Genomic DNA, 27,751 nt, shown 5'->3' on the forward strand with positions numbered 1-27,751 from the left:
AGAAGCCATAGATCTAAAGTTAACATAATTAGTTTAATTTTTAAATTTTTTAAACAGATTGTTTCTGCTCATTGAACGATTACAATTTTTTCTTGACAACTTGTAATATGTTTCTTTATGGAGGTAGGTCTCCCAGAAAATGAAGCAGAATGTTATCAGCAAGACAAATTATGTTAGGAATGCCATCTTGTGGTTGAGAGTAGTCCATTACACTAACAGGTCCTTTCACTGATAATCTTTAATTCAGAAATAAAACATCCAGGAAATTCACAAATGTAAATCACGTTTATAATGTATTGTTACTACAAAGAAGGAAAAACTAAATATGTGCATCAATTGTATGTGATTTTAGTTACCAACAAAGACAATGTTCATTGAAAAGAGAGACAACAGACAAATTATATAGGAATGGAGTCCAAATAATACAGGACAACTGGTAGAACTAGAAACATACTTCCATGAAGACTATTCAAATACTCTGAATTCTGGAAAGCTTTTCTCTTGAAATAGATACATAATTTTATTTCTGTATCCACTGCTAAGTAGTTCTGTTGATTATTACATCGTGGATTTAAATCTTGTGTCTTGATTTTCAAACTACATCACCTTAACTATACATATCCAAAGGGGAGTGAAGGCCACAGCACTTATCTAATCTGGGTGGCGTAGAATAGACATAATTAATTACAAGTCCGAAATGAAGAGTCAAAAACACTACTAGCCCTTTCTTTCTTTTTTTTTTTTTTTGTGGTACGCGGGCCTCACACTGTTGTGGCCTCTCCCGTTGCGGAGCACAGGCTCCGGACGCACAGGCTCAGCGGCCATGGCTCACGGGCCCAGCCGCTCCGCGGCATGTGGGATCCTCCCAGACCGGGACGCGAACCCGGTTCCCCTGCATCGGCAGGTGGACGCGCAACCACTGCGCCACCAGGGAAGCCCTAGCCCTTTCTTAATAGATGAGCTTGCTACTTCCTCCACAGAAGTTAACCATTAGAGTGGTAAATTATCTTTCTATTCAATAGAGAAATGGTAACGGTTACAGATGTACTACGTAACAACTATGCTTAAATATTTTAATTGCCAGATTGAATACCAGACATTTTGGTCTGCTTAAAAGTGGGGGTGAGGGAGTAGAAACTGATATATCCCTCATGAGTGCAAAGCACAGCACAAGGGTCTGTGCACTTTGCTACCTTTCTGTCACTTCCAGATTAAGGATCCAAGGAGCATGTGTAGGTATAATGTTCAGATCTAGAGATTAGGCTATTGAAATTCTGAAAGATAACATCTACATATAGACATACATATTTACATAAAAAACAAAATGTTATTTGTATTCCAAATCAACTTTTGTGATCTATTATTGCATGCTTATCACCAGAACATTTTTTTTTAACTCAGAAAACTTCTATATGAAGTGATTTTGTGCTAGTTTTTCCACGTGACTCTTCAGGACATTCACATCAGCTGCACAGACCTGGCACTCCGTCTTCCCTTGCTGTTTTGTTCTCTCTAATAAAGCCTCATGAGGTGGAGGTAATGCATTGTATGAACTCAGTAAATAAACCTGACTTGATGAAGTCTGACTGATTTCCTTGATCTTTAAAGCCTGCATGATAGCAGGTGCAAACTTTGAGTAATGAGCTGTAGATGAGATGATCACTGGGCAGGTTTTATCTTGCATTCTGTCTGCAACTACTTTTGCAACAGCAGTGTGTGGATCCAAAATATACCCGCAAGTATTGTAGGTAGAGTGAATAGCTGCTAGGCACTCTCCCTCAGAGCACCAGTCAGCTACAAAATCCTGCTGAACTTTCTCAACTAGAATCTTTTCTATCTGGAAGTGATGCTGCTCTTCTAATTGATTAAATAATCTTGTCATTAATTGTCCATCTTTATTAGCCATCAAGTGTAAATGTCGCTCCAGGTTTGAAGATTTGAGAATATCAATTGCTGGTGAAAAGGTTTGTGCTAATTTTCTTTCCCTTAGATCATAATGTCCTGTTTTTATAAAATCAGTCAAAACATGGTTCTGATTAGAAGCACAAATAAATTTTCGAATAGGGATTCCCATGGTTTTGGCATACACTGCTGCTAAAATGTTACCAAAGTTTCCTGTGGGAATACACACATCGACTGGGCATCCAAAAGAAATAAATCCTTGGCTAACGAGATCAAGGTATGCAGAAGCATGATAAACTACCTGGGGAAGCAGTCGGCCCCAGTTTATGGAATTAGCTGAACTTAAGACTGTTCCATATTCCACAGTAAGAAAGCCAGTAAAATCAGAATCTTGAAAAATCCTTTTTATAGATGTCTGGCAAAAATCAAAATCTGACTTGACACCTACTGCCCGTCCATTTTCGCTCTGACTGCCGATTATGTGTGCTTTCTGAAAATCACTTACTCCATCCTCAGGAAAAAACGTGGCCACAGCTATTCTTTGCTTGTCATTCTTACTAAGACGACTAAAGCCATTTAAGACTGCACTCCCGGTGTCTCCTGAGGTGGCCACAAGTATCACGTAATTACAACTTGGTGGAATACAGTGTGCAAAAAGATGGGGCATGAGCTGTAAAGACAAATCTTTAAATGATCCCGTTGGTCCATGGAACAACTCCAGGATGAACTGGTTGCCTGACAGGTGCCTGACAGGGGCAATTTTTGAGCAGGCAAAGTTTTCCCCATAAGCAGTTTCAATCATTTCTCCCAACCTGGAAGCAGGTATGTCAGCAGGATGTATACATTTTTCCAAGAGTATTTGTGCTCTTTCTATGTACGTTGCTCCTACGAGGCTTTTCCACTCCCCACAGTTTAATTTTGGAAACTCTTTCTCAGGAACAAAAAGTCCACCATCAGGAGCCAACCCCTCAGTCACAGCTTCACTAAAGAATTTTGTTGGCACTTTCTGTTCACAGTCTTTAGGCCAAATGTGTCTTGTGGAAATGAACGTTTCTGAGTCCACATCTTGGTATCTTTTAACTGCATTCAGCACTTTGTCAGCTACCTCCTCCGGGGAAGCCCCATTTTCACATAAAACACGAGTATCGTACCACTTCTTATAATACTGTCTTCTAAACTTCAGTAAGTCTTTCATAGATGTTCCAGAATTCTGACCTACAATCCTATCTATTTTCATTAATTTTAGACGACTAACTATATCTATCGGAGGTACATCCAGATAAACAATTATTCCATTTTTCTTCAGATGCCGCATGCTAGCATCATGAATTGGATTGGACCCAGTAAGGGAAATCACACTTCCAGATGCAGAGAAGTTTAACACAGCTTTTCCTTCCTCTTCTAAAAATTGCTCATTACCAACATCCTGCAATTTTTCAGACACACTCATATTCCAGGTTTTTTCAAGGATATCATCATCCACATCTATGACACAACAACCTAGTTTCTGACCTATTATTCTGCCTACTGTTGTTTTCCCAGCACCGGGTGGTCCCATCAGGATGATATTTTTGTCTCCAACAAGAGAGCAGATTGAGTGCCATGACTTCCTTAATTCTGCAAGTGCAAAGGTTCTTGAAAGAAATAGCTGTGCATGTTTATCCGTTTTCATATGTGTACTAGAAAAGCATTTCTGAGTTACTTGTTTCAGATGCTGACATCGGTTAAAGTGGAGCATTCTCTTTTCAGTTTTCTGTGCAGGCCAACCTAAAAACTGGCTTTGGCCCTTTCAAACATAAAAACAAACAAAGACATTTGGTTACTAATTTCAAAAGACTATTCCAATAGGATTAAGTATAACCATGCCCACAGTACATAAACTGTTTAAAATTCTTCCATATTTATGGGATATTTTAAAAAGCATTTGAACTCAAATTCTCATTTATCTCATATTATCCTTTTAACAATCTTTTCAAGTCTCAAGACACTGAGTAATCAAAACTTTAACAATTTGTAACTATGAGCAACACTTTATTCAGAAAATGCCATATCATAGCTGCTTTTTCAAAACGATACTAAATCAAATTACTATTTATTTTCCTATAATGAAAATTGTCTCATGGCTTATAACCCATGTAAATAAGGATTATTTGGAGTTGGAATGCTATTTACTTGCAATTCAAAAAGCTGAATACTCTTTATATTTAATTTCTCTTTAGTTATATGAAAATGTTGATAGATTATCATGTTACTCATAAACTTCTTAGTCAAAGAGTTCACAAGAAACCAGAATAAAATATTTACTTATAAAAATAAATAAATAAGATGCTTAAATAATTTTCCAAACTATAGGGCAAAGGTATGACATTTTCTTTCTTACATGCCTTTTACATGCATACTGTTAAGAATCATTCTTACATATTTTTCATGTTGAAGGCCTTAAAAAAAGCTAGTGAAAGATATAACATTATGCAAATACTTAAGAAAAATTGATGATCAGCAGCAAAGTCAAAGGCTACATATCTATAACCTTCTCTGCATGGGACCATCACTTTAATTTCTGTCCTATAAACATCATCAATGGAGAGACTTAACTCAAATTCCAGACTCCAGAGTGATAGCAAAAAAACTCAGGAATGTTTCCAATGATAAGAGGACCAACTTATTCTGGCATCCAGAGAAGCTCTGTCATTCCCCATACCGGTCAAATCCCTGTCTTTGGAAATATACTCACCATTAAAACACAAATGTTTGCAAGACAAGTCAAATTTTTAGTCATATGTAAAGCACCATTTAATAACTGCTGCAATGTTTATTTAAATTGACTAAAGTAACTTTACAGACATGTAGTGGGGCTTTTCACGTGTTCTGTGGTAGAACCAATATGCAACTAAGCCACATTAAATGTCAGATCGTATGTTTAGACATGTTCTGAAAACTTTCAGTCATTTACCACTCTGATCATCTATGCTACTCAAACTATTCTCTAATAAAACATTTAAACTATTTTAAGCTAACGCTGAATTTAACTTAAATTAGAACTTTAAAGAGAAGGAATACATTTCCTTATTTGGCTTTTCAGCTTGTATGTGCTAACTCCCACTGACTTGTAAACATATGACACACAGGAACCAATCTTAGGTGAAGAGTTTGTGGATGCTGAGGCAAAGCCATCTTTGCAAAAAGTGGACTCTATAAGGGAAAAAATTTCAAGTTAATCATAACAGTATCATAAAATTCCACACAGTCTATTGTTAAAATGTCCATCTGAAATTTTTTAAGTATAGAAAAATAATAAACTGACCCTTTTCATGGTTCCCTAAAACTATTATTAAAAGATTAAAATACTGTCTTTTTTCCAATACATGCATCTTATGATAAAAAAGAATTTTACTAAAAAAAAAAAAAAGTTTTACTAGACAGTACCGAATTTCTGCCACAAAGCAATATACAAGACAACATAACCAAATGATAAATATAAATCTTTCACACGACACCTAAAACTTTCAATGATTTAACTGTATGTTTAGTGATCAGTGGACTGAAGCTATGAAATGAGTATCTGAATTACTCTTTTAGGTTGTTTTATCCATCTGAATCACTACATGATTTAGATGCAATATCATCTCCTGTAAAAAGCGCAAAGTGTCTGCCACATATGGGTACCTCTTGGCTATTTAAATGATTTTATAATAAATTTAAAGCACATAGCATGGTGGCTGGCACATAAGACCATTTATATAGTAATATTAACCACTGTCACTCAATGACAATAGACTAAAAACATATAAATTGAATCAGAATATCTAGGCACAAAGCTAGGCATATTTTTTTATGGTTTGGATTGTTTATAAACCTTCAGAGAAAACAGGGGTACTCATCCATGAATCAAGAACTGTTTTTTGTCAAGCACAGTCTATTCCTTTCCCTGAAACAAACGAAGGATCAGAGAACTGTACACTTGAACCCTATCAGCAATTTCTTTTAATAAACTACTTTTATACTGGAACTCTTCTTTAACACATTATTTTGTGTTATAACACATTATTTTATACACACTGTATAAAACAGCCTGATTAACCTCCTATTCAGGTGGCTTTTGCTTATAACATCACAGAGTTTCTTCTTTTTTAGTTCCCAGTGCATAACTTTCTGAGGTCTATATTGGTAATAATTGTGTATTACCTGAGTAGCTGGTTTGTTTTATGGGCATTAAATCTTTTATCTGATCTTTTCCACTTTATGTTGGTTGCTACAGTGCTTAACATCAACTCCATTAAAAGTAGAAACTGTAACACAAACATCATGCATGTTAACTTCACCTCATCTTTCGTAACCTTATTCTTCCTTTGTTTTATATGAATTCAAAGTAGAAAATTGTGACAGTTCAACTTATTAATTCTGTATCAATATTACTTCACCATAAAAATCTTCCTGAAGCTAGCAGAAGGCAAGTATTAAGTGCTCTAACATTATCATTTTTAAAGAAAATTAAAGAAGCTACATACTAAATTTTGTAACATTTAGCCACAAACTCATTTTAGGGTTTCAGCATCCACTGTAAGCAAACCAAAAGACAAGAGAAGATGGAATAATGCCCACAGCATGTAAGTTTTATCTGGAAACTGCATTTGTACTTAAGAGGTAATATAGTCAATTTTCATTATGCATGGTAGTTATGTTTTATCACGTCACCATGAATATGAATTAGTGAATATTGAACCATTGCTCCTAGGGGAAATACAAGGTTAGGTGCCTGTGAGCCTCTCGTCACAACATTTTTGCCAACCGATCAATACGTAATGTTTTATGTGTGTTTCTGCTTAAAGACATCTTATTTAATATACATACATAGTGATTCACTACCATTGAACTCAGCCTTTAACACACAACTGAAGGAAACTTATCTAACACACACATTTTCTCTGTAAGGGACATCGTGGCCTTGGTGCCTTAGGAACACGAGCAGCATTGCAGCGCTCTGCTTGGGGGCCATTTTAACCAGCAAAATCACCAGCTAGAAGCACAAAAATGCAAAAAATGTGGCCCTTAAATAGAATTCAAAAAAGACACTTGTTTATAGTAGGAACTGAAACAAGAAGGCAGAGCATCACCTTGTTTAACTCCAGCTTGGAATACATATCTCGTGACTCAAATTTTTCACCACTGTGCACGTGACCATGAATGACTGCAAAAGTGCTACAAGTATTAATTTTGGGTTATAAATAAATTTTAGCAAGTAGAATTCACAAATATAGAACTTGTGAAAAGTGAGGACCAACTGCATATCATTTTCCTTTATGATTCAAACCATGCTATTAGACTTTTTCATTTACTTATATTTTAATACGTTTTTCAGTACAGGGGTTATGAATAGGCAATTTTTCTTCAGCCAAAGAACAAAACTATTTCAAATTAAATGCAAGGCAATCACATAAGAGTCAAGAAACAAAAACAGTACTTAAAGACTAAATCTCTTGATCATTAAGTACTCAGGTTTTACTGAATCATTGATGTTCTCAAATATTTTTTGTAGAGCCAAGTTCTACACAAAAAATATTTTAGTAAACTCTCTAATTTCTCAGGGGATAGGAGATATATACCACTCCATTATACATTAATAATTTTTAAATAGGTTTTCTTATCACTTACAGTGGAGTTTTTTGATCCACTAGTTCCAATGGACACTTTTTTGACATGAAAGACACTTGCCATTCAAATAGATAAATGGAAAGGCAGTGATGTGTCAGTATCACAGCAAGAACATTAAAAAACAAAAACAATGTCCACATGTACATATTAATTTAAGTGCTGTGTGACCTCGAAGTATGAAATTTAACAATTTTACTGTGGCAAGCTGATCAAAACTGAAGAATTCAAGGAAAAAAAGTACAGAAACCACTTTTTAAAAGGTTTTTAAATTATTTCCTAAGAATGATAACAAGGTTATACACTTTTAAAATAGAAGTACATATTAATTTTCAGGAAACTATTTACAGTGATATTTTCCTACATTTACCACTAGATGATTGATAATCAGACAAAACCATATTAAACCCATTATCAATTTTTACTTCCAAAATAGTCCAGAAATTTTCAATTCCATTATAAAATTACCTAGAATACTTCTGGGAAATTGTCAAAATCTATTTAGTGAAAATGATTTGGCATTTGTTACCCATTTAAAATATTTGCTATTACTCTCCCAAAATAAAACATAAGACATAGCACTTCAAAAATTATTTCATGATGAGAACTGGCTACAGTTCAATGAACTTTTGAAAATATTTATGCCATGATTATACTTGTCATCCTGTTTTAATACAATCTCTATTTAAATTTCTAAGGATGACTAAATCTAGTCCACTATTTTATGAAGAAACACATTCTAAGGTTTTTAAAAAATTCTTTAAAAATTACTGCATTTTTACAATAAATTGTTTTCCCATAAGTAATACGAAAAAAATGCAAATATATTAGGATATAAACTAACCAGCAGAAGGTTAGAAGCTTTGCTGCTTCTGGTACTAAGTAAAAATCCTGTTAACAAGCCTTCAGTCAGTCAGCTGACAGAAACAGGGAGGAGGAAGGACCACACTTCAGTGCCATGTGGTAATCACAGGGGTCTTACAATCAAAGCATTTTCCAAGTTCACCACTCATCTTTGCCTTTATCTTAGAATCAAGCTGACTAAGCCTTTCCTGTTGGTAGTCTTATGCTGTTAGATATTCTCTTTTAGGTCTTGCGTATCTAATTCAAAAGCCTCTGTAAGTACCCTTTGCAATTCTAGAACTAAGAAAAATATTGTAAAGAATATGTCTTTAGAAAGGGTTTATTTTCCTCCCAATTGTCCTATTTATATTCCCAACTCTGCCCATTTTATTCATTTAAGTAGATTAAAATAATACTTAGCGAAAAAAACTAATTTGTATGTACAACCATTCATTCATATAAGGGGTCTGTGCAAACTACAACCCACAGGCCAACCCACAGGCCCACCCCTATTTTTGTAAATTAAGTTTCATGGGAACAAAGCTTTGCTCATTCATTTTTTTCATTTGTTAAGTATTGTCTTTGGCTGCTTTTGAGCTATAATGGTAGAGCTGAGTAGTTTCTAAAGGATCCATCTGGGCTGCAAAGGCCTAAAATATTTATTATCTAGCCCTTTACAGAAAAAGTTCACGACCTCTGATGGTACACCAATACTAATTCTCTGTGGACATACTGAACATAGGCATTTCCTTGAACAGGACTGCCATTTTGAGGGAATTATAAAAATCAGAAATGCATTCTTTGTAAACATACTTTCAAAAGGCAAGAAGAATTACAGACCAAGTATCTAAAGGAAAAAAAGTTCCTTTCCAAATGATTTAACAACTTCATTAAGACGGTGCACTGAATACACTACATTGAGACCTTAAATTCTGTTTAGTATTTTTAAAACCATAATAAATATACTGACATCAGTGAAATTACTGTATTCAGTAACAGCAGAAAATCAAGACTAGCTAAAGCCAGTGGGTGCTTACTAATCGAAGAAATCATGCTTTGCCTTTATTGGCTCTTTTAGGAACTGATTCACATAAACAGTCCTAAAGCGTTCCTTCTAATTAGAAAGTTTATAAACTTTGGCCAATGACTGTCCACTTGGCTTAACGGTATTATCATTCTGAGTCCTTAGTTCAAATCTTAGCATGTATAGAGAACATTATTCTTCTCTATACATGCTAAGCAAAAAACCCAAAAACGTAAAATACTCAAAGTGGAAAGGAAAAGGGCAAAGTGGCATATACATATAAACTATTTTGTTTCAAAACAGAAAATCCGATGTGAAGAACAGCAGCATCACCCACAAGGTGCCAATCATCTGAAATAAAATGTTTGTTAAACGCCTGGGATAAAAAATAAAAACCTGACCAACTGGATAAGAAAAAACTAAATTTATTCTTGTCTAATGAAATTCACTAAGAGCCCAAGATGATAAGGACCCACACATTCAACAAACCCTTTTTTTGTGTGTGTGTGGTATGCGGGCCTCTCACGGCTGGGGCCTCTCCCGTTGCGGAGCACAGGCTCCGGACGCGCAGGCTCAGCCGCCATGGCTCACGGGCCCAGCCGCTTCGCGGCACGTGGGATCCTCCCGGACCGGGGCACGAACCCGTGTCCCCTGCATCGGCAGGGGGACCCTCAACCACTGCGCCACCAGGGAAGCCCTCAGCAAACCCTTTCAAGTTAACCAAGCCACCAGGCTGTTTTAATCCCTCCACCGAGCACCCTGGCAGTGAGATGACCAAAACTGGCCTTCTCTTATCTTGGAGCATCCTTAGTCCCTTCGGGCAGAGTGGCCTCTATAAGGTTGGTTCAGAACCATATTGCCAAAATGTCTTTCAAAGCCTCGGGATGGTGAGCTTCCTTCAGCAGTCATATGCGAATAAGTAGGTTCACGGAAGACCAAATGGTTCAAACGGAATAAAACCTCTTCTAAGATCGTTTTCAAAAAGGGACACCAAAAAAATAAAAAGGGCAACAACTCAAGGGCCCGTTTAAAAGGCTTCTCCTTCAGGTTTAGGCTTCTCGTTTAAAAAACAAAGACCTAAGAGGAGGGGCCCGATCAAGAGGTAAACTGGCGGAGAAGGGGCGAGGTGCAGGAGAAAGGGAGGCAGGTGGCCCGGGGGAGGACGGGCCGCGACAGGTGAACCGGGAGGACGGCGGGGCGCGGGCGCGCCCGCACAGGTGGCGGCAGGGCTGAGCCCGGGACCTAAGCAGCCGGGAAGGCGGGCGCGGACAGAGCGCTGAGATCACCGCCGAGCAGCGAAAAGCGGAAGGCACGGAGCGGGAAAGGCATGCGATGGGAACGGACTGGTTTCTACAGTTTTCCTTTCTCCTCAAATAACTCACCAAGAAAATCACACTGAGAAGACGGGGGAAAGGAAAGGAAATGGGAAGGAGCGTCTCCGGGAGCCGCCAGTGCCGCCTCGGGCCGCAACCCCACACCTCGGGAGACCGCCCAGGCCTCGCTAGGCCCACCCAGCTTCCGCACAGCGGCCTTTGCGCCTGCGCCGAGGTCGGCCTCCGCGTCCTCGCGCCACGCCCACGACCGGAGCAGCCCAGCGCTCCACCCACCTGAGCCGGCTCCCCTCCTCGGGCTCCTCCCTCCCTCGTCCCGCTCCCGACGTCGGACGTGCGTCAGCGTGGCCTCAGGCGCTCGCCCCGCCCCCACCGGGTTGGCACCTACGCACGAGAATGTTATTGTGTGACGCCTGCACGCCAGCTTCGATGCCGCACGTGTCTCTGGTAAAATTTATCTTTTTCTCCAAATATACAGAAACAGGAAAGAGCAACATTTTAAGGGGACGCCACTCTTCACCCCTTTACTCCCAAAGGTACATATAAACAGTGGTTTTCAGGTTGAACTTCTCTGAGAGAAAAGGAGCTGCAGAAAGAGGGAAGAGAAGAGAGGAAAGGTAGTTTGCAGGGCCACCTTCCACTTTCCCGTTGCCTAGTAACTGTTTCCAGGGCAGTCGCGCCGTCAACAACGCTAAGTGATTCCAAGAGTAATAGAAGAGATATTTTATTTTCTTCTCAAGAGAGGACAGCTAAGAAGAGGCCAAAGGGGAATTGTGTGAAAGAGAGAAGCCTTAGTTCCTTGAGAACGCAAGAGAGTAGGAGAGGAAAGGGGAAGCGATGAAGAAAGGGATGGAGATATTGGTATAATGAGAAAAAAGCTGAGTAGTTTTAAGGACTCATTTGGTGGCCATGGATCCATCGTGCTCTTCTGAGAGCGTTTATAACCTCATACCCGGTGACTGGAAGGAGCCTCCCCCGCCTCCTAGGTATGTGGGTAAGCAAACATTACCACTTGAAACAAGAATGGGGAATTACTGTTCCATTTCAGGATTAAATAAGCATCATATCACTTTCAAAACGAGATAACGTGTATTTTTGTCTCAATGAAGTAGCCTTGGATGACAACTTCTTAAAGAAGAGTTTGCAAAATATAAGTATTTAGCATCTCACAATTCACAGAGAGGTCGGCCTGGTGTTGGGAGAGGGCCGTTTTCTTATGTTAGCCTCCTTTTAATACGTGTGTGATTGTTTGTAATTTAATTGTTCGTGTATGATGTGGCATACAACATAGCCTGAAATTTCTTATTGTTGAAAAGAGAAAAACACAATTTTATTATCCTGTGTTAGGATACTTGAAACTTGGTTTTAGGAGTTCATTGTTTTGTTTCTGACTACACTACTGCTCCCTCTATAAAGGGATAATACTTATTTTTTTCCCCAAGAGTACTGTCAAATATAAATTCCTATTTGTTTCTGAGCCTCAGTTTTTTGATTGGTGAAACAAAATAAATGGATGAGATAGTTTCTAAGGTCTTTTTTTTTTTAAAACCAAATTGTCATTTTCATTCTTTTTTAAAAAATAAATTTATTATTTTTGGTTGCATTGGGTCTTCATTACCGCATGCAGGGTTTCTCTAGTTGCAGCGAGCGGGGTCTACTCTTTGCTGCTGTGCGCAGGCTTCTCACTGCGGTGGCTTCTCTTGTTGCGGAGCACAGGCTCTAGGCGCATGGGCTTCAGTAGTTGTAGCACACGGGCTTCAGTAGTTGTGGCTCGCGGGCTCTAGAGCGCAGACTCACTAGTTGTGGCACCCGGGCTTAGTTGCTCCACAGTGTGTGGAATCTTCCTGGACCAAGGCTCGAACCCATGTCCCCTGCATTGGCAGGTGGATTCTTAACCACTGTGCCACCAGGGAAGTCCCTCTAAGGTCTTTTCTTTATCTGATAGTTGATGGAAGGAAGAGTGGATTGATAGAGACCCAAAAATATGTAATTGAGTTAAGATTTTCATGAAGGTGTTAGGACCCCCTTTAATTCCCCAAATTTCGAAAAGGTAACCACACAGTAAACATCCCAGTTAGTCTCCTGGGACTTAGCACTCACTTAAATCTATGGGGAGAAAAGAAGGTAACTTATAGAGAAAATCTCATTTCTCCTAGGATTTTTGCAGCTTTTACCTTTCTCTTTTTCCTGATCCAAGTCAAAACCGCATTGCAAGAGCACTGGGCTAAAAACAGAAAACAAAAAAAAACAGGCTCTGCAACTAATTGGTTTTGTGATCATGAATACATTTTCATTTGTTTTCTGATCTGTAAAACAAACTAAGTGAACTAGATAATCTTTAAGGTCTTTCACATCTAATTATCAATTATCTTTACTAGTAATTACTTAGGGTGCATAACATCTTCAACAACAGGGCAGATCCTTACATTTTTAAGCCTGAGTATCTGTTTTTAACCAAACCAATACCTATTTTGTTTTTCATTACCTTCTCAAAATCTAGTAGAAATTAGAAATAGGAATTCAAACTAAGATATGGCACAGTTGCAGAGTTTATGAGAAGTGTTCAAATTAACTATTGCTGAATGGACTTTTGGTCGAAAATTACTGTATATTGTACAAGATAAAGCTTCTCTGTATAACTCACTGGCAGATTATATTTTCCATAGAATATTGTATTTGAATGTTAAGATAGTTTATTAAATAGGTGTTTTGTTTTTTTTGGTAAATTTAAAAGCTTTACTGCATCTAGGTGACTTTATCAAGAAATTTTATAGGAAAAATCTTTATTCATTTGGCAAGCACTTACTGAACCCCTATTAGTTTATCACATTGCCCTTGGGCAATGTTGGAGTGACAGCACAAAATCCTTGGTTTACTCTGAAGGAGTAAGGAGAAAAAACTAACCTATGGTGAAAGGAATAGAAGGCATCCAAATGTGATGGCAAAGAATTCATTGCATTAGGGTGAAGTTAGCCTACACTGTCAGCACAACCATGAGTTTTTAATTTGACAAGATGTCATGCATGCAAAACACTAATTTGTAAAAAACAGAGCATAATAAAACATTTAACCAATTCTTTCTCACCACAGTAACACAAACTTGCCTTTACCCAATCCCCTTACTGCAGTACTAATTCATGCTAAGAAAGAAATATATTAAGCTGCGAGCCTTGTTTGCATCACTGAGTTATAAACCCAGCTTCAATAAAGCTCACTGCAGCTCTTTGCAAGACTGGCAAGATGATTGTCCAGCTTTCACAAAGAGGTGGATTCCTTGGGGAAACCAACAGTTGACAGCACTGTGATCTCCCTTACCTCAGAGGTTACAGGCTCCTTGGGGACCTGAAAGATAAACATTAAAATGTTGGTTAACAATAAAACCATATATTATTGAAAACCCTAATGAGAGATGCAGATGCTAAATGAGAATTTAGAAAATGGATATATGTAATCAAAGTGGGATGAAGGGCACCCTCTTCCAGTTGAACAATGAGCTATGAGCAGTCTAGGTCCCAAAATTCTACACAATTGACCAGTGCTGCAATAATATTGGCCTGACATTTAAAACAAAACAAACAAAAAACAGTAGTTAACCAGATGTTCATCTAACCCATTGGGATAAAAAAAATCTCAAACAAGCATTATCAAACTGTACCAACTCTTGGTCTGTATTTCTCTGTGTGCTCTTTAAGATAAACTGCTTTAGAACTGTGTATCTACAGATTTAATATGACTATGTGGTGACTCTTGGCAAGAAAATAAGTGCAAGTATGATTCGTCTATTGAAGATAACTTTAGTTTTAGAATAATTAATCTATAGCCCACATCTAATAAAAAGTAGAAAGTAAGGCCAGTTGTCTAATGAAGTCACCCTCTGGATCTTTTTAATAAAACCACACTATCCAGAAAATGGAATAAAATGCAGCTGTTGAAAAGAAAGTATAATGGAAGCAAGCTAAGTGTCCATCAATAAATGGATGGATAAAGAAGATGTGGTATATATATACAATGGAATACTACTCCACCATAAAAAAAAGAATGAAATTTTGCCATTTGCAGCAACATGCGTGGACTTCGAGGGCATTATACTAAGTGTAATAAGTCTGACAGAGAAGGACAAATACTGTATGATATCACTTATATGTGGAGTCTAAAAAATACAACAAATTAGTGGATAAAACAAAAAAGAAGCACACTCACAGATATAGAGAACAAACTAGTGGTTACCAGTGGGGAGAGGGAAGGGGGGAAGGGTAATATAAGGGGTGGGGGAAAAAAGGATTATTATGGGATTATATGAAACGATGTGGGTGAAACTTTTGAAAACTGTAAAGTGCTATAGAATTTAAAGACTTTCATGCAATAAAAAAAGAAAAGAAAGTAAGCTTTATGTGTACTAACATGGAAAGGTATCACATTATATTAAGTTTTTTTAAAAATAAATTTATTTATTTTTGGCTGTGTTGGGTCTTCGTTGCTGTGCATGGGCTTTCTGTAGTTGTAGTAGGCAGGGACTACTCTTCGTTGTGGTGCGCGGGCTTCGGTAGTTGTGGCACACGGGCTCAATAGTTGTGGCTCACGGGCTCTAGAGCACAGGCTCAGTAGTTGTGGCACACAGGCTCAGTAGTTGTGGCACACGGGCTTAGTTGCTCCATGGCATGTGGGATCTTCCCAGACCAGGGCTTGAACGCGTGTCCCCTGCATTGGAAGGCGGATTTTTAACCACTGTGCCACCAGGGAAGCCCCTATATTAAGTTTTAAAAATCAAGTTACAATTCATACATAAATAGAGATATAGAAAACATAATTTTTTCTGGAAAATGAATTGAGGAGATGGAGGGAACCTAGATCTTTATTCCTTTTTTCTGTTGTGGAGATATAATTGACATATACCATTACATTAGTTTCATCATTTAAAAAAATTTTTGTAATTTGGAAAAATTTAAAAATTATTATTCATATAGAATAGAATATCTTGTTTTCTATAACAGATGGTAAGCTTTCACACAAAATAGTGTAATGAATCACAAGATTGCAAATTTTTAAAAGGTGAGAGTATACGCACTCCTTTTTACTGCAGAGGAAGTTATTTTATTAAGGGATCATATCTGCCAATTCCAACTTCCATGGGAATTTCAAGGCACAGATTTGGATGGAACATTATTTCCTGATGGTATCTAGTGAGCTAATTCAGTTTGGACCATAATTAATTCCCAGCCATTTAGTTCATGATTAAGGAAAGTCTTCTAAAAGCAAGAAACAATTTAATGTTTCTCCACACAAACTTATCTGCATAGTAAGATGAGGATACAAAGTATTAAAAGTGGTATAGCTGAACTTCAGCTTCCAATCAAGAGTGGAATTTACCCTCTCACCTTAAACAACTAAAACACCAGAAAAATATATGTAAAATAATGGTTTTTCAGGCACTGGACAAGCAACACAGAGCAGTCATCCCTAAGAGAAGGGAAACAAGCCCTACAATTGTCCCAACATACTCTGGAGAAAATCTCCAGACAAAAGTCCAGGAAAGAGAAATTAAAACAAAATCCAGCAGTTTCCCTGAGTTAAAGCAACAGAATTCAGAGTTTGAGGTGGTCAAGGCATGTAGAGTCACAGCACAAGAGTACCAGAGAGGAAAGAACTACATATATAGAGAACTATAGAAGTATGCAGGAGAATTTCCCTGAAGTCTTTGGTTGACAGTACTTTTGTATGTTGAAACTACCAAGGCCAGGGAAATAACCAACAGAAGGCAGCAGAGCCAGGTAAAGTTTATATTCCCACCAACCAGAGTGGAAACTCCTCCTGAGATGCAAGGTATTGAGTAGTGCCCTCAGAAATATATTGCCTCAGTAGTAGGGCCAAATCAGAAATAGACTAAAAGCTCCTGGACCCAGAAATACAATGTATAACCAAGAGAAAAATCAGTCAATACAAACAGACTACAAACAGACAAAGAAATGACATCAATGAGAGAATTAGTAGACAAGGAGATTAAAACCATTATTTTAAATATTCTCCATGTGTTCAAAAAGGCAGAGGAAAACATGAGCAAGATATGGAGAGAAATAGAAGGGTAAATAAAACCCCAAATCTAACTTGAAGACATAAGTAATACCATGTCTAAAGTGAAAATAGTATACTTAATGGGAATAACAGTAGCTAAGACACTGAAGAAGAAAATATTGTTGAATTTGAAGACATAGTAATACTAGAACAATACAAAATGAAAATGAGAGAAAAAAAACTGAAAAGGAAAACAGAATCAGTGAGCTATGGACAACATCAAGCAACCTAACACAAGTATAATTAGAGTCCCAGAAGGAGAGTAGAGAGATACAGAAGAAATATTTGAATAATGGTCAAAATTTTCACAAAATTAATGAAATCTCTAAATCCACAAATCCAAGAATCATAATGAACCCCAAGCAGGAGAAGGAGGAGGAGCAAGAGGAGGGGGAGGAAACCACACCAAGGGCCATTAACATACAATTTCTTAAAACCAGTAATAAAGAGAAAAATCCTAAAAACAGCCAAGGAAAAAAGAAACATTACATACAGAGGAAGAAAGAAGGTCAGCAAATATCAGAAACAGTGGAAGCCAGAAGTTTAAAAGTCCATGATGCATAAGAAAAGGGTATGAGTTGGAAATTTGGATTTACACAGTGAAATAAAGAACACATAAAATGGTAAATATAATGGGTAAATATTAAAGTTTCTTATTTTTAAATTTATTTCTGAATTTCTTTTTAATTTATTTGGCCTTTTTAAAGAGAAAGTAATCACAATGAATTATGTGTTTTATAACACACATATAACATTAGGATAAAGGTGGGGGAGGGGTAAATGCAAGTATTCTTTTGTAAGGTTCTTATGTCCTATGTGAAGTGACATAATAATACTTGAACATAGGCTGTGATCAGTTAAACATGTATATTGTAAACCTTAGAACTTCCACAAAATAAAACAGAAACAAAAAGGCAGAATAAAATAAGGAAGAACCAGCAGCGGGGTATGTAGAAAACAAATAGCAAGATGGAAAATGTAAACACAAACATATTTTTTAAATCACATTAAATGTGAATGGTCTAAATACACCAAAGAAATGAAACCCTTTGAAAGGATAAAAATTCTACGCTTTCCATAAGAAAATCCCCTTAAAAATAAAGACACAAGTAAGTAAAAAGTCAAAGAATGGAAAAATACTGTTACCATAAATCAAAGGAATGTGGACTGGTTATATTAATATCAGAGTAGATTTTTAGAGTACAGAATTTTAAAAGGGATATAGAATATTATTTCATAATATCGAAGTGATTAGTATTTCAAGAAGGTATTCTAAATGCTATGCACCTACTAATAGAGCTTCAAAATACACGAAGCAAAACCCGATAGAACTAAAAGAAGAAATAGACAAATCCACAATTATAGTCAGAGATTTCAACATCTCTCTTTCAATGATTATTAGAACACTTGAAAATACTTCCAACCAGTTTGACTTAATTGTCATTTATAGAACACTCCAGCCAACAGCAGCAGTGTGCACTTTCTTTTCCAGTGTATGTAGAACATTTACCAAGATAGACTATGCTTTGTGCCATAAAACAAGTGTCAGAAAATCTTAAAGGATTGAAATTTTACAGTTATATTCTTTAACCACAGTAGAAATTAATTAGAAATCAAAGAGGTATGTGGAAAATCCCCAAATATTTGGAGATTAAGCAAAACACATCTAAACAAACTCCTAAGCCAAAGAAGATATCAGAAGGGAATTAAAAAGGTATTTTTTAATTTTATAGCTTCTATTAGATAAGTATAAAGGTTTAAAGTCAAATATCTAAACTTGAACCTTAAGAAACTAAAAAAAAAAAAAATTGAAAAAGAAAAGCAAATTAAACTCCAAATAAGAAATAGTAAAGATCAATGCAGAAATCATTGAAATGGAAAACGTGCACATTAAAGAAAATCAATGAAAAGCTGGTTTTTTAAGATACCAATTAAATTAATAAGCCCTTAGCTAGACTTATCAGCAAAAAAAAAAAAAAGCCATAAATTACCAATATCAGGAATGGGACAGGTGACATCACTATAGATGCTATAGATAGTCAAAGGATAATAAGGAAATACTATGACCATCTTTATCCTGGCACGTTTTTCTTAGGGCAAAGGTTTCATCTAGCTTGGCTAAGCCTGAGGGACAGGGCTCAGATAATTCAGATAATTATGCTTTATGGCTATCTCCAAATGAATATAGATATATATAAATTAGAAACGTATATCCTTTTTTAAACTTTAAATAATTTTTACTAGAAATGTAAATGCTACAACTTTTTCTTTTAATTTTAGGTATGTATCAGTTTTTAAGGCAGCTGTAAAAGATGACAAGCAAAAATTTAAAACTGCAATGAAAACTATGGGACCAGCAAAACTTGAAGTACCTTCTCCAAAGGACTTCCTGAAGAAACATTCAAAGGAAAAAACTCTACCGCCCAGTAGGTTTTATCACTCTTTTTAATATTAAAAGTGTTAGCAGATAATCTGAAATTATTTTGTCTGTGAATATTAAATGTTTACAGTGATAGCAACTTTACCTCATATTAAACAGAATTTGAGAGACTAGGAGAAAGCAGAAGTCAAGAACATAGTAGATGCACCCCAGTGTTCATAGCAGCATTATTTACAGTTGCCAAGACATGGAAGCAACCTAAGTGCCCATCAGCAGATTAATAGATAAAGAAGATGTGGTATATGTATACAATGGAATACTACTCAACCATAACGAAGAATGAAATATTGCCATTTGCAGCAACGTGGGTGGACTTGGAGGGTATTATGCTAAGTGAAATAAGTCAGACAGGGAAATGTATGACATCACGCATGTGTGGAACCAAAAAAATACAACAAACTGGTGAATATAACAGAAAAGAAGCAGACTCACAGAACAAACCAGTGTTTATCAGTGATGAGAGGGAAGAGGGAGGGAGCAAAACAGAAGTAGGGGGTTAAGAGGTACAATATTATGTATAAAATAAGATACAAGGGTATATTGTACAACACAGGGGATATAGCCAATATTTTATAATAACTATAAATGGAGTATAACCTTTAAAAATCACTATATTGTACACCTGTAACTTATATAATATCAGTATTATACATCAACTATACTTCAGTGAAAAAATATTTTAAATAAAAGTTCTCAAAAAACCCCACAATGTAGTAGAAAAAGAGAGTGGAGAATGCCAAGTTGCCCCCCAAATAGACTTTCCTTTGATGGTGCAAGCATCTTGGACTATCTGATAAAACCCCACCTCCAGCACCACATGCCCCACCATCTTCATAACTAGCTATATGACTTTGATAACAATGATCATAAGAAGAGTTCTAAACCTCAGTGGGCAAGATAGCTCAGCATCTTGCCCTGTCTGGTCTTTTCTGCAAGAGATGAAAACTACAACCATTACTATCAGTTGTCGAAGCAACTATCAGGCTCACTTTAGCCTTGAGTATGGGCTTTAACTCTCTCCGATCTCTAAGACCATTAGGACAATGAAAGAGTTAGATGTAATGGAGGAGCCTTCATGAATGAGAGCCAGTTTCTTGGGCATGCTACCTGTACAGTCACAAAGGGCCCCGTGCTTCAGAGGATCCTACACTTGGTTTAATGCTCTGCTTTTGCCATCTTGAAATGCCTAATAATTTTTTATCAAGGAGCTGCACATTTTCATTTTGTACTGGGCCTCACAAATTATGTAGTCAATTGTGGTCATAGAGAATATGGATATCAGGGGAAAAGGCCATCAGGAAAGTGCAGAGTGGATGAAAAAGGAATTGTTATTGGTATTCATGGAAGCAACTTATTCCCATCTTGGGTATGTCTTCCCTGATGTTTTCAGATAATAAAGAGAAGAGGGCAATGAGTCTATCTATTTTAAAAAGTTAGCCTCAGTGACTTCCCTGGTGGCGCAGTGGTTAAGAATCCGCCTGTCAATGCAGGGACACGGGTTTAAGCCCTGGTCAGGGAAGATCCCACATGCCACGGAGCAACTAAGCCCGTGAGCCACAACTACTGAGCCTGCGCTCTAGAGCCCGCGAGCCACAACTACTGAGCCCGCGTGCCACAACTACTGAAGCCCACACGCCTTAGAGCCCGAGCTCCGCAACGAGAGAAGCCACCGCAATGAGAAGCCCGCGCACCGCAACGAAGAGTAGCCCCCGCTTGCCGCACCTAGAGAAAGCCCGTGTGCAGCGATGAAGACCCGACACAGCCCAAAAAAAGCCTCTTCCCATCTTCTGGCATCAAGAAATAATGCAATATCTCAAGCCCAACTAGGGTGTGCCTTTTGACAAAAATGAAACTACTTCTCCCTATGGCAATATTATGTGTCCCACAATCCTCTCTCAATAACCCTCATGCCGTGACAGAGGATGAGGGCATTATTGGGAAAGGTGGAAGAAGCAAGTCTGAAAATACAACATTCATGCTGAAATTCATGTCTTCAGAAGCCTCTCTTGTAGCTCCCTTAAGTGGAGTCTTGTTATTTTGTGACCCACAAGCACTTGAGAACACTGGAAAGTCTTAAAATGGAATTTAATACTTTAAGTGCCTTAGAACCAATGATATTACTTGGGTCCTCATGAATCCTCTCCAAGGTTAAGCATATTACATAACCTAACTATATAAATCCTAAGTTTCAAATAAGGAGAAAGGGAAGAAGTCTGTCTCTTCTCTTATAAACATTATAAGGCAAAACAAACACAAAATTTCACTGGCCTTGGGAATAATTAAGAAATTCAGGGCATTGCAAGAGCTTTAAAAGCCCCGTCCAGTGAGACAAAGTTAAAGGTAATATAGGCCAAGGCCACTGCCAGTCTCTTGGTGAATATTCTGCCATTCTGAACACAATAATTTGCTAGACACACTGAAAAATACCTAACAGGTACAGGAAGATTTCTAAATTTAAGTAATAGAACATCTGTATGACTACGAGATGATGTTGATATTGCCATTTTATTATAGCCTAAAAAGAAACCCAGTCATTTGGTTTTCAGACTTATTAACACTACCAGCGAATAATTTGTAAAGAGACATCCTCGCCCCATTTTCCAAGCCACCCCACATCGCCAACCCCTACTCCTCAGATGAAAACAGTATGATGTTTAGATATTGATAGATATAATATAAGGGTAAGATGGGGGTGGGCTTTGGGCTCCATCCAGTGCACAACCACAGACAACCAAGGTTTATAATATACTTACTCAACTAAGAATGAATTATCAGTCTTTCCAAACTGTTTCCTCATTTTCTGAGAATTCAGTTTTGCCTCTTAATTGCATTTCTAAAGCTATCGTTATGGGAGTCCTTTGCATGCGCTTTCAACTCATAATTAAATCTGGCCTCTAAATGTTTCCCATGTGAACATCTGTAAGATGGATGCCTCTGGTTTTTAAGGCAAACTGATTATGCCAACCTTACTTGACATACCCAACCTGACTTGGGTGTATCTGGTAGAAGGGAGCTATTTGGGTTGTAACAGGCTTATTCTCTGCTCCGGGCTTTGGAAGAACTCCCTAATTCAATTTCTGACAACGCTCACAACATCTCAGTAGTATGTTAAATAGGAAGAAGGTAACCATTTTTGTAGGTCAAAAACAGTAAACAATTTTACATATAGTTCAAGCAAATATATACATTATAGTCTACATATTATATTTTATTTTTTCATCCCCCACTATAATGTAAACTCCATGAGAAAGGGGACTTTGTCTCTTCTGTTCACTCCTGTACCCGCAGTTCCTAGAGCATTACCTGGGGACATAGTAATTGCTCAACAAAAATATATTGCATGAATTAATGAATAAGTGAACATTCAAAACCTCCTTTATAATGTTTCCTGGGGGGGTGTAGAATTATCAGGGGTATATTGGTTTGCTGGGGCTGCTACCATAACAATTATGGGGTAGCTTAAACAGAAATTTATTTTGTGACAATTCTGAGAGCTAGAGTCCAAAATCAGGGTGTTACTGGGAATTCCCTGGTGGTCCCTGAGCTTCCACTGCAGGGGGTGTGAGGTTGATCCCTGGTTGGGGAACTAAGATCCCACATGCCACGTGGAATGGCCAAAAAAAACAAAACAAAAAAAACCAATAACAACAAACAAACAAAAAAACAAGATCAGGATGTTTCCAGGGTTCATTTCTTCTGAGACCTCTCTCCTTGACTTGTGGATTGCTGTCTTCTCCCTGTGTCTTCACATGGCTTCCTTCTGTGTGTGTTTGTGTCCAAATTTCCTCCTTTTACAAGGACATCAGTCATATTGGATTAGGGTTCACCCTAATGACCTCATTTTAACTTAAGTCCCTCTTTAAAAGCATGTCCAACTACAGTCCCATTCTGAGGTACTGGCATTTAGGGCTTCAACCTATGAATATGGGGGGGAGACACAATTCAGCCTATAACAAGAGATTAATCCAGTTCATAAACTTTTAATAATAAGTATTATTTTTTTCTGATAATAAAAGTTATATAAAATGATTTAAAAGTTCAAACAGTACAGAAATGAATAAAGTCAAAGTCCATAGTAATTGTGATGGGGTTAAGATTTGAGTAAGGTGGGGTTTTTTTTTGTTTTGTTTTGTTTTGTTTTTTGCGGTACGCGGGCCTCTCACTGTTGTGGCCCCTCCCGTTGCGGAGCACAGGCTCCGGACGTGCAGGCTCAGCGGCCATGACTCACGGGCCCAGCTGCTCCGCGGCATGTGGGATCTTCCCGGACTGGGGCACGAACCCGCGTCCCCTGCATCGGCAGGCGGACTCTCAACAACTGCGCTACCAGGGAAGCCCTGTTGTTTTTTAAAATTTATTTAATTTACTTGTTTTTGGCTGCATTGGGTCTTTGTTGCTATGTGCAGGCTTTCTCTAGTTGCGGCAAGCGGGGGCTACTTTTTGTTGTGGTGCGTGGGCTTCTCATTGCGGTGGCTTCTCTTGTTGCAGAGCATGGACTCTAGGCAGGCGGGCTCTAGGCAGGCGGGCTTCAGTCCTTGTGGTGCACGGGCTCAGTAGTTGTGGCTCGCAGGCTCAGTTGCTCGGCGGCATGTGGGATCTTCCAGGACCAGGGCTGGAACCCTTGTCCCCTGCATTGGTAGGCAGATTCTTAACCACTGCACCACCAGGGAAGCCTTTGAGTAAGGTTTGTCAAGATAGTTGTTGCCTTCGGTTCTTGGAAATAAAGTGTAATTATTTTACATTTTAGCATTTTGACAAACCACTCTGATGTGGCTGTATCAAAATAGATAAGTTGGAATGGTCAAGTCAAAGAGACTGTAAAAATGGCCAGTTTCATCTGCTGCTAATGAAGAGAATGTGGTAGAGAGAGATAAGTAACTTTGGATAGCAGTTATTTTAGGAGGTGGGCTGTAATCAGGGAGGAGTGAATAGGAAACCTCAGCAGTATTGGTCATTTATCATTTCTTAAGCTGCATGTTAGGTGCATAGCTATTACATGATTTTTATACATTATAATAATAATCGTTTTAGTGAAAAACATCCACAGATTCTTGGATACATCAGATACATCAAGTTTGATTTATTTACTTGGTGATTTTACAGTAACTTTCCTCTGAAGAGGCAATTATTCATAATATTGAAGGTACTCAGAAAAAAGTTTTAATGTTTCTTTGGACTTTTTTCAATGGGCATACTGAACATTTGTTATTGAAATCTTTATAAGAAAATATTTTTATAATAGCTAATAAAAATGTTTTAGCTAGCATATGATTTGGGATGTTTATTTTCTTCCTTTAGGTTTTTATATTGTTCTCCAACATATTAATTGATTATGTCACATTTAATTTTTTGCATTTATGATTACTGATTTTTACCTTAAATATTTGAATATATTATTAATAAAACTCTAATATACTAGTGGTAAAATATCTGGATGCTATAAATAGTACTGAGTAGCCACATTTATAGTTTAATATTAACAAGGAAATGTTATGTTTAACAGAAAAAAAGTTTGAACGGAATGAGCCCAGAAAGCCTCCTGTGCCATTGAGGACGGACCATCCAGTCATGGGAATACAGAGTGAAAAAAATTTTATAAATACAAATGCAGCCGATGTCATTATGGGAGTGGCTAAAAAACCTAAACCAATTTATGTTGACAAAAGAACTGGAGACAAGCATGACCTTGAAACTTCAGGACTAGTTCCAAAGTACATCAATAAAAAGGTAGCCTTGTGATATATTAATAACACCTGATAGTCAGATAATTTAAATATGGTATTCATAATGATTGTCTGTATTATCACTAATAGTGCCCTCACTGACAAACTAATGGTTACCATTGGGGAGAGGGAAAGGGGAAGGGGTTGGAAAGGGGTAGGGGATTAAGAGGTACAGATTACTACGGATAAAATAAATAAGATACAAGGGAAATATAGCTAACATTTTATAATAACTTTAAATGGAGTTTATATCTATAAAAATTTTGAACCACTACGTTATACACCTAAAACTAATATAATATTGTAAATCAGCTGTACTTCAATTAAAAAACTAGTGCTCTCACTGGACAGATTATGTAGATTGCCAGTTCTCACTCCTCTGAAGTCCGTGTTTGGTCCAAATCTAGTGTGATGAAATTACAGAGAATTTGGAATGAACAACAACATATAGTTCAGTAGAGGGAAACTATCATTGTTTTTCGTAATTTCAGTTATTAATGTATTTAACATTTATGGCAAACATTCTCTAAAAGGTACTCATTTTCGATGAGGTGGAATTGTCACTAGAAGCACAGTTGTTACTATAAATCTAGAAGGAATAACCTTTCAGAAGATCCTAAGGTTTAGTCATTAGTTTACATTATCTTGTTAACACAATGAGAGAAATGAAGAGGAAAACAACTTTAGAACCGTCCATCCTATCAGTGTACTGTAAATAATTCACAGTACTACTTCAGTTTGAATATACTCATTTGTGTTTGGTTTGGAGTAAAGCAGACCTTGAAAGTACTGTACAATATTTAGTCTTTTCAGGACCTTCATTTCTGTCTGAAAATGTGCTTATCAGATAGGCATATAATTTCATTGTTGAAAATTATAGAAGCTTGGGTTTAGCAGTTTAAATATAGAACTTTAAAATTTAAAAATCTTATGAAAAATACCTTATATAAGACCTATTTTACTTTGCATACTTACAGAGCACAAAAGTGCTGGAAGCACACATAGTATAATATGAATACAAAATCATAAAGAATAATAATGCATAATAATAACTTGGGCAAAAAAGAAAGGAAGGAAATAAGGAAGAAAAGAAGAGAAAAAGAGGAAATTGTAACATTGATGTAACACTAATGTAAGAGGGGCTTGTCATCCAGTGATCTACCATGGTGAATCCAATGACTGTTCACCATCAAAACAGGAACCTCAAGGCTGTTGTCAGAGAACACTGCTTATTCCCTGAGAAACCCTTGTCACTCAGCTGGCTGAGACACCTTTGGAAGACCTTAGTAGGAATCTGGGAGTTGGCAGCTCATGCTTACAAAGATTCAAGTTTCTCTAGATACGTCCTCCTTCTATGGCCCTTGGAGGCTCTTCAGGGTCCTTGTCCCATAGGGTGTGGAAAAGCAGAAATTTCATTCTCCTGGCTCTTTAAAGCCATTTCCAGTCCATCATTTCTCCACCATCACGTAAAAACCCTTCTCCTTTGATGGTCATGCCACAAACCGCCACACTGGCTGCCTTCCACCTAAGCTGTCCACTTCAATACATTTTCTGCCGTGAACAGGAAATTGAGAGTCTCCATCACAGAGACAGAAGAATACGAGGTTAGTCTACCTGTGCTTGTCTACAAAGCCACGCAAATTCTCTGCTCCTAGTGTACTCTCAATGGCTAACCAGTCAGGGCTTACGAAGGACTAACTCAACTTACTTTCTGTTTATCCGAGTTAAGCTTTAAAATCTATTATTGGTAAGTGAGATAGTAAGTCCTTTTAAGGGCAAGGCCATTTTTTAAAAGTGAATGAACCTCATGTTTTAGTTCCAAATAAAGTATTACAAGCCCATTTGTGCCATGAGAATAATTTGTGTAAGCAAACTGAAGCATGGATGTTTGCCTGAGTTACATAGCAATGGTAGGAAGACAAGCATTTCAAATTCGAACTTTGCCACTTACTTAACTCTGTGATATTTAACAAGTTATTAGATTTATCACAGCATGGTGAGGATTAAATGATATAAAATATATTAAGCACTTGACACAATACCTGGTACCTAATAGAAGTTCAGTAAAGAGAGGATATTATAATATATGCAATTATTAATATTAATAGTATGCATTAGCCTTCAATGATCCAGCACATGGGAATATTTCAGATCACTGCAGCTTTTACGCATTTGTGAGGCAGTTCTTTTTCCTAAACAGAGTATGCCAAATATAGCTTAATCACTTGTGATGACACAATCATCATTGTGAACCTCAGTGATTGTACTAAGCTGAAATGAGGTGTTGCCCTCGGTGTTTCCTGAAATGGATTGAACTGCTTACCATGAAACTAACTTACCAGAATACTGAGCTCTTAGAGTCTATTTGTATAGTGCTTTGCAACTTTCCAGAACACATTTGTAGCTAGGATTTCTATCCCTTGTTGTCAGGATTAGCATATATGTACCACATCTTCTTTATCCATTTGTCTGTCGATGGGCATTTAGGTTGCTTCCATGGCGCAGGCTCAGCGGCCAGGGCTCACGGGCCCAGCCGCTCCGCGGCATGTGGGATCTTCCCAGACCGGGGCACGAACCCGGTTCCCCTGCATCGGCAGGCGGACGCGCAACCACTGCGCCACCAGGGAAGCCCCTGCCCAGTTTTTGATTGGGTTGTTTGTTTCATTAATATTGAGCTGCACGAGCTGTTTATATATATTTTGGACATTAATCCTTTGTCCATTGATTCATTTGCAAATATTTTCTCCCATTCTGAGGGTTGTCTTTTCGTCTT

General features: G+C 37.6%; 2 protein-coding genes across 4 annotated transcripts in view; one reads left to right on the plus strand and one right to left on the minus strand.

Moving 5' to 3' along the window:
* Positions 1 to 225: 225 nt before the first annotated feature.
* THNSL1 (threonine synthase like 1) lies at positions 226 to 11,029 on the minus strand. Its single transcript, XM_007118771.4, has 2 exons — positions 10,801 to 11,029; positions 226 to 3,688 (listed from the first exon to the last, which is right to left on the minus strand). Exon 2 carries the CDS (start codon positions 3,638 to 3,640, stop codon positions 1,409 to 1,411), a length of 2,232 nt encoding a protein of 743 aa, XP_007118833.1. The 5' UTR covers positions 3,641 to 3,688; positions 10,801 to 11,029; the 3' UTR covers positions 226 to 1,408.
* A 73-nt stretch (positions 11,030 to 11,102) lies between these two features.
* Positions 11,103 to 27,751, plus strand: part of ENKUR (enkurin, TRPC channel interacting protein) — a 28,682-nt gene continuing 12,033 nt past the window's right edge. Inside the window, exons 1-3 of one of the 3 annotated variants that reach the window (XM_028496263.2) lie at positions 11,103 to 11,196; positions 19,099 to 19,244; positions 24,759 to 24,982. In XM_028496263.2, the coding sequence (XP_028352064.1) occupies positions 19,157 to 19,244; positions 24,759 to 24,982 (312 nt within the window). In that variant the 5' untranslated portion in view covers positions 11,103 to 11,196; positions 19,099 to 19,156. The other 2 variants (XM_028496264.2, XM_024129697.2) reach the window with 2 other exon arrangements.

Source organism: Physeter macrocephalus, chromosome 11 (genome assembly GCF_002837175.3).
Source record: "Physeter macrocephalus isolate SW-GA chromosome 11, ASM283717v5, whole genome shotgun sequence".
In the NCBI taxonomy this organism is placed as follows: Eukaryota; Metazoa; Chordata; class Mammalia; order Artiodactyla; family Physeteridae; genus Physeter; species Physeter macrocephalus.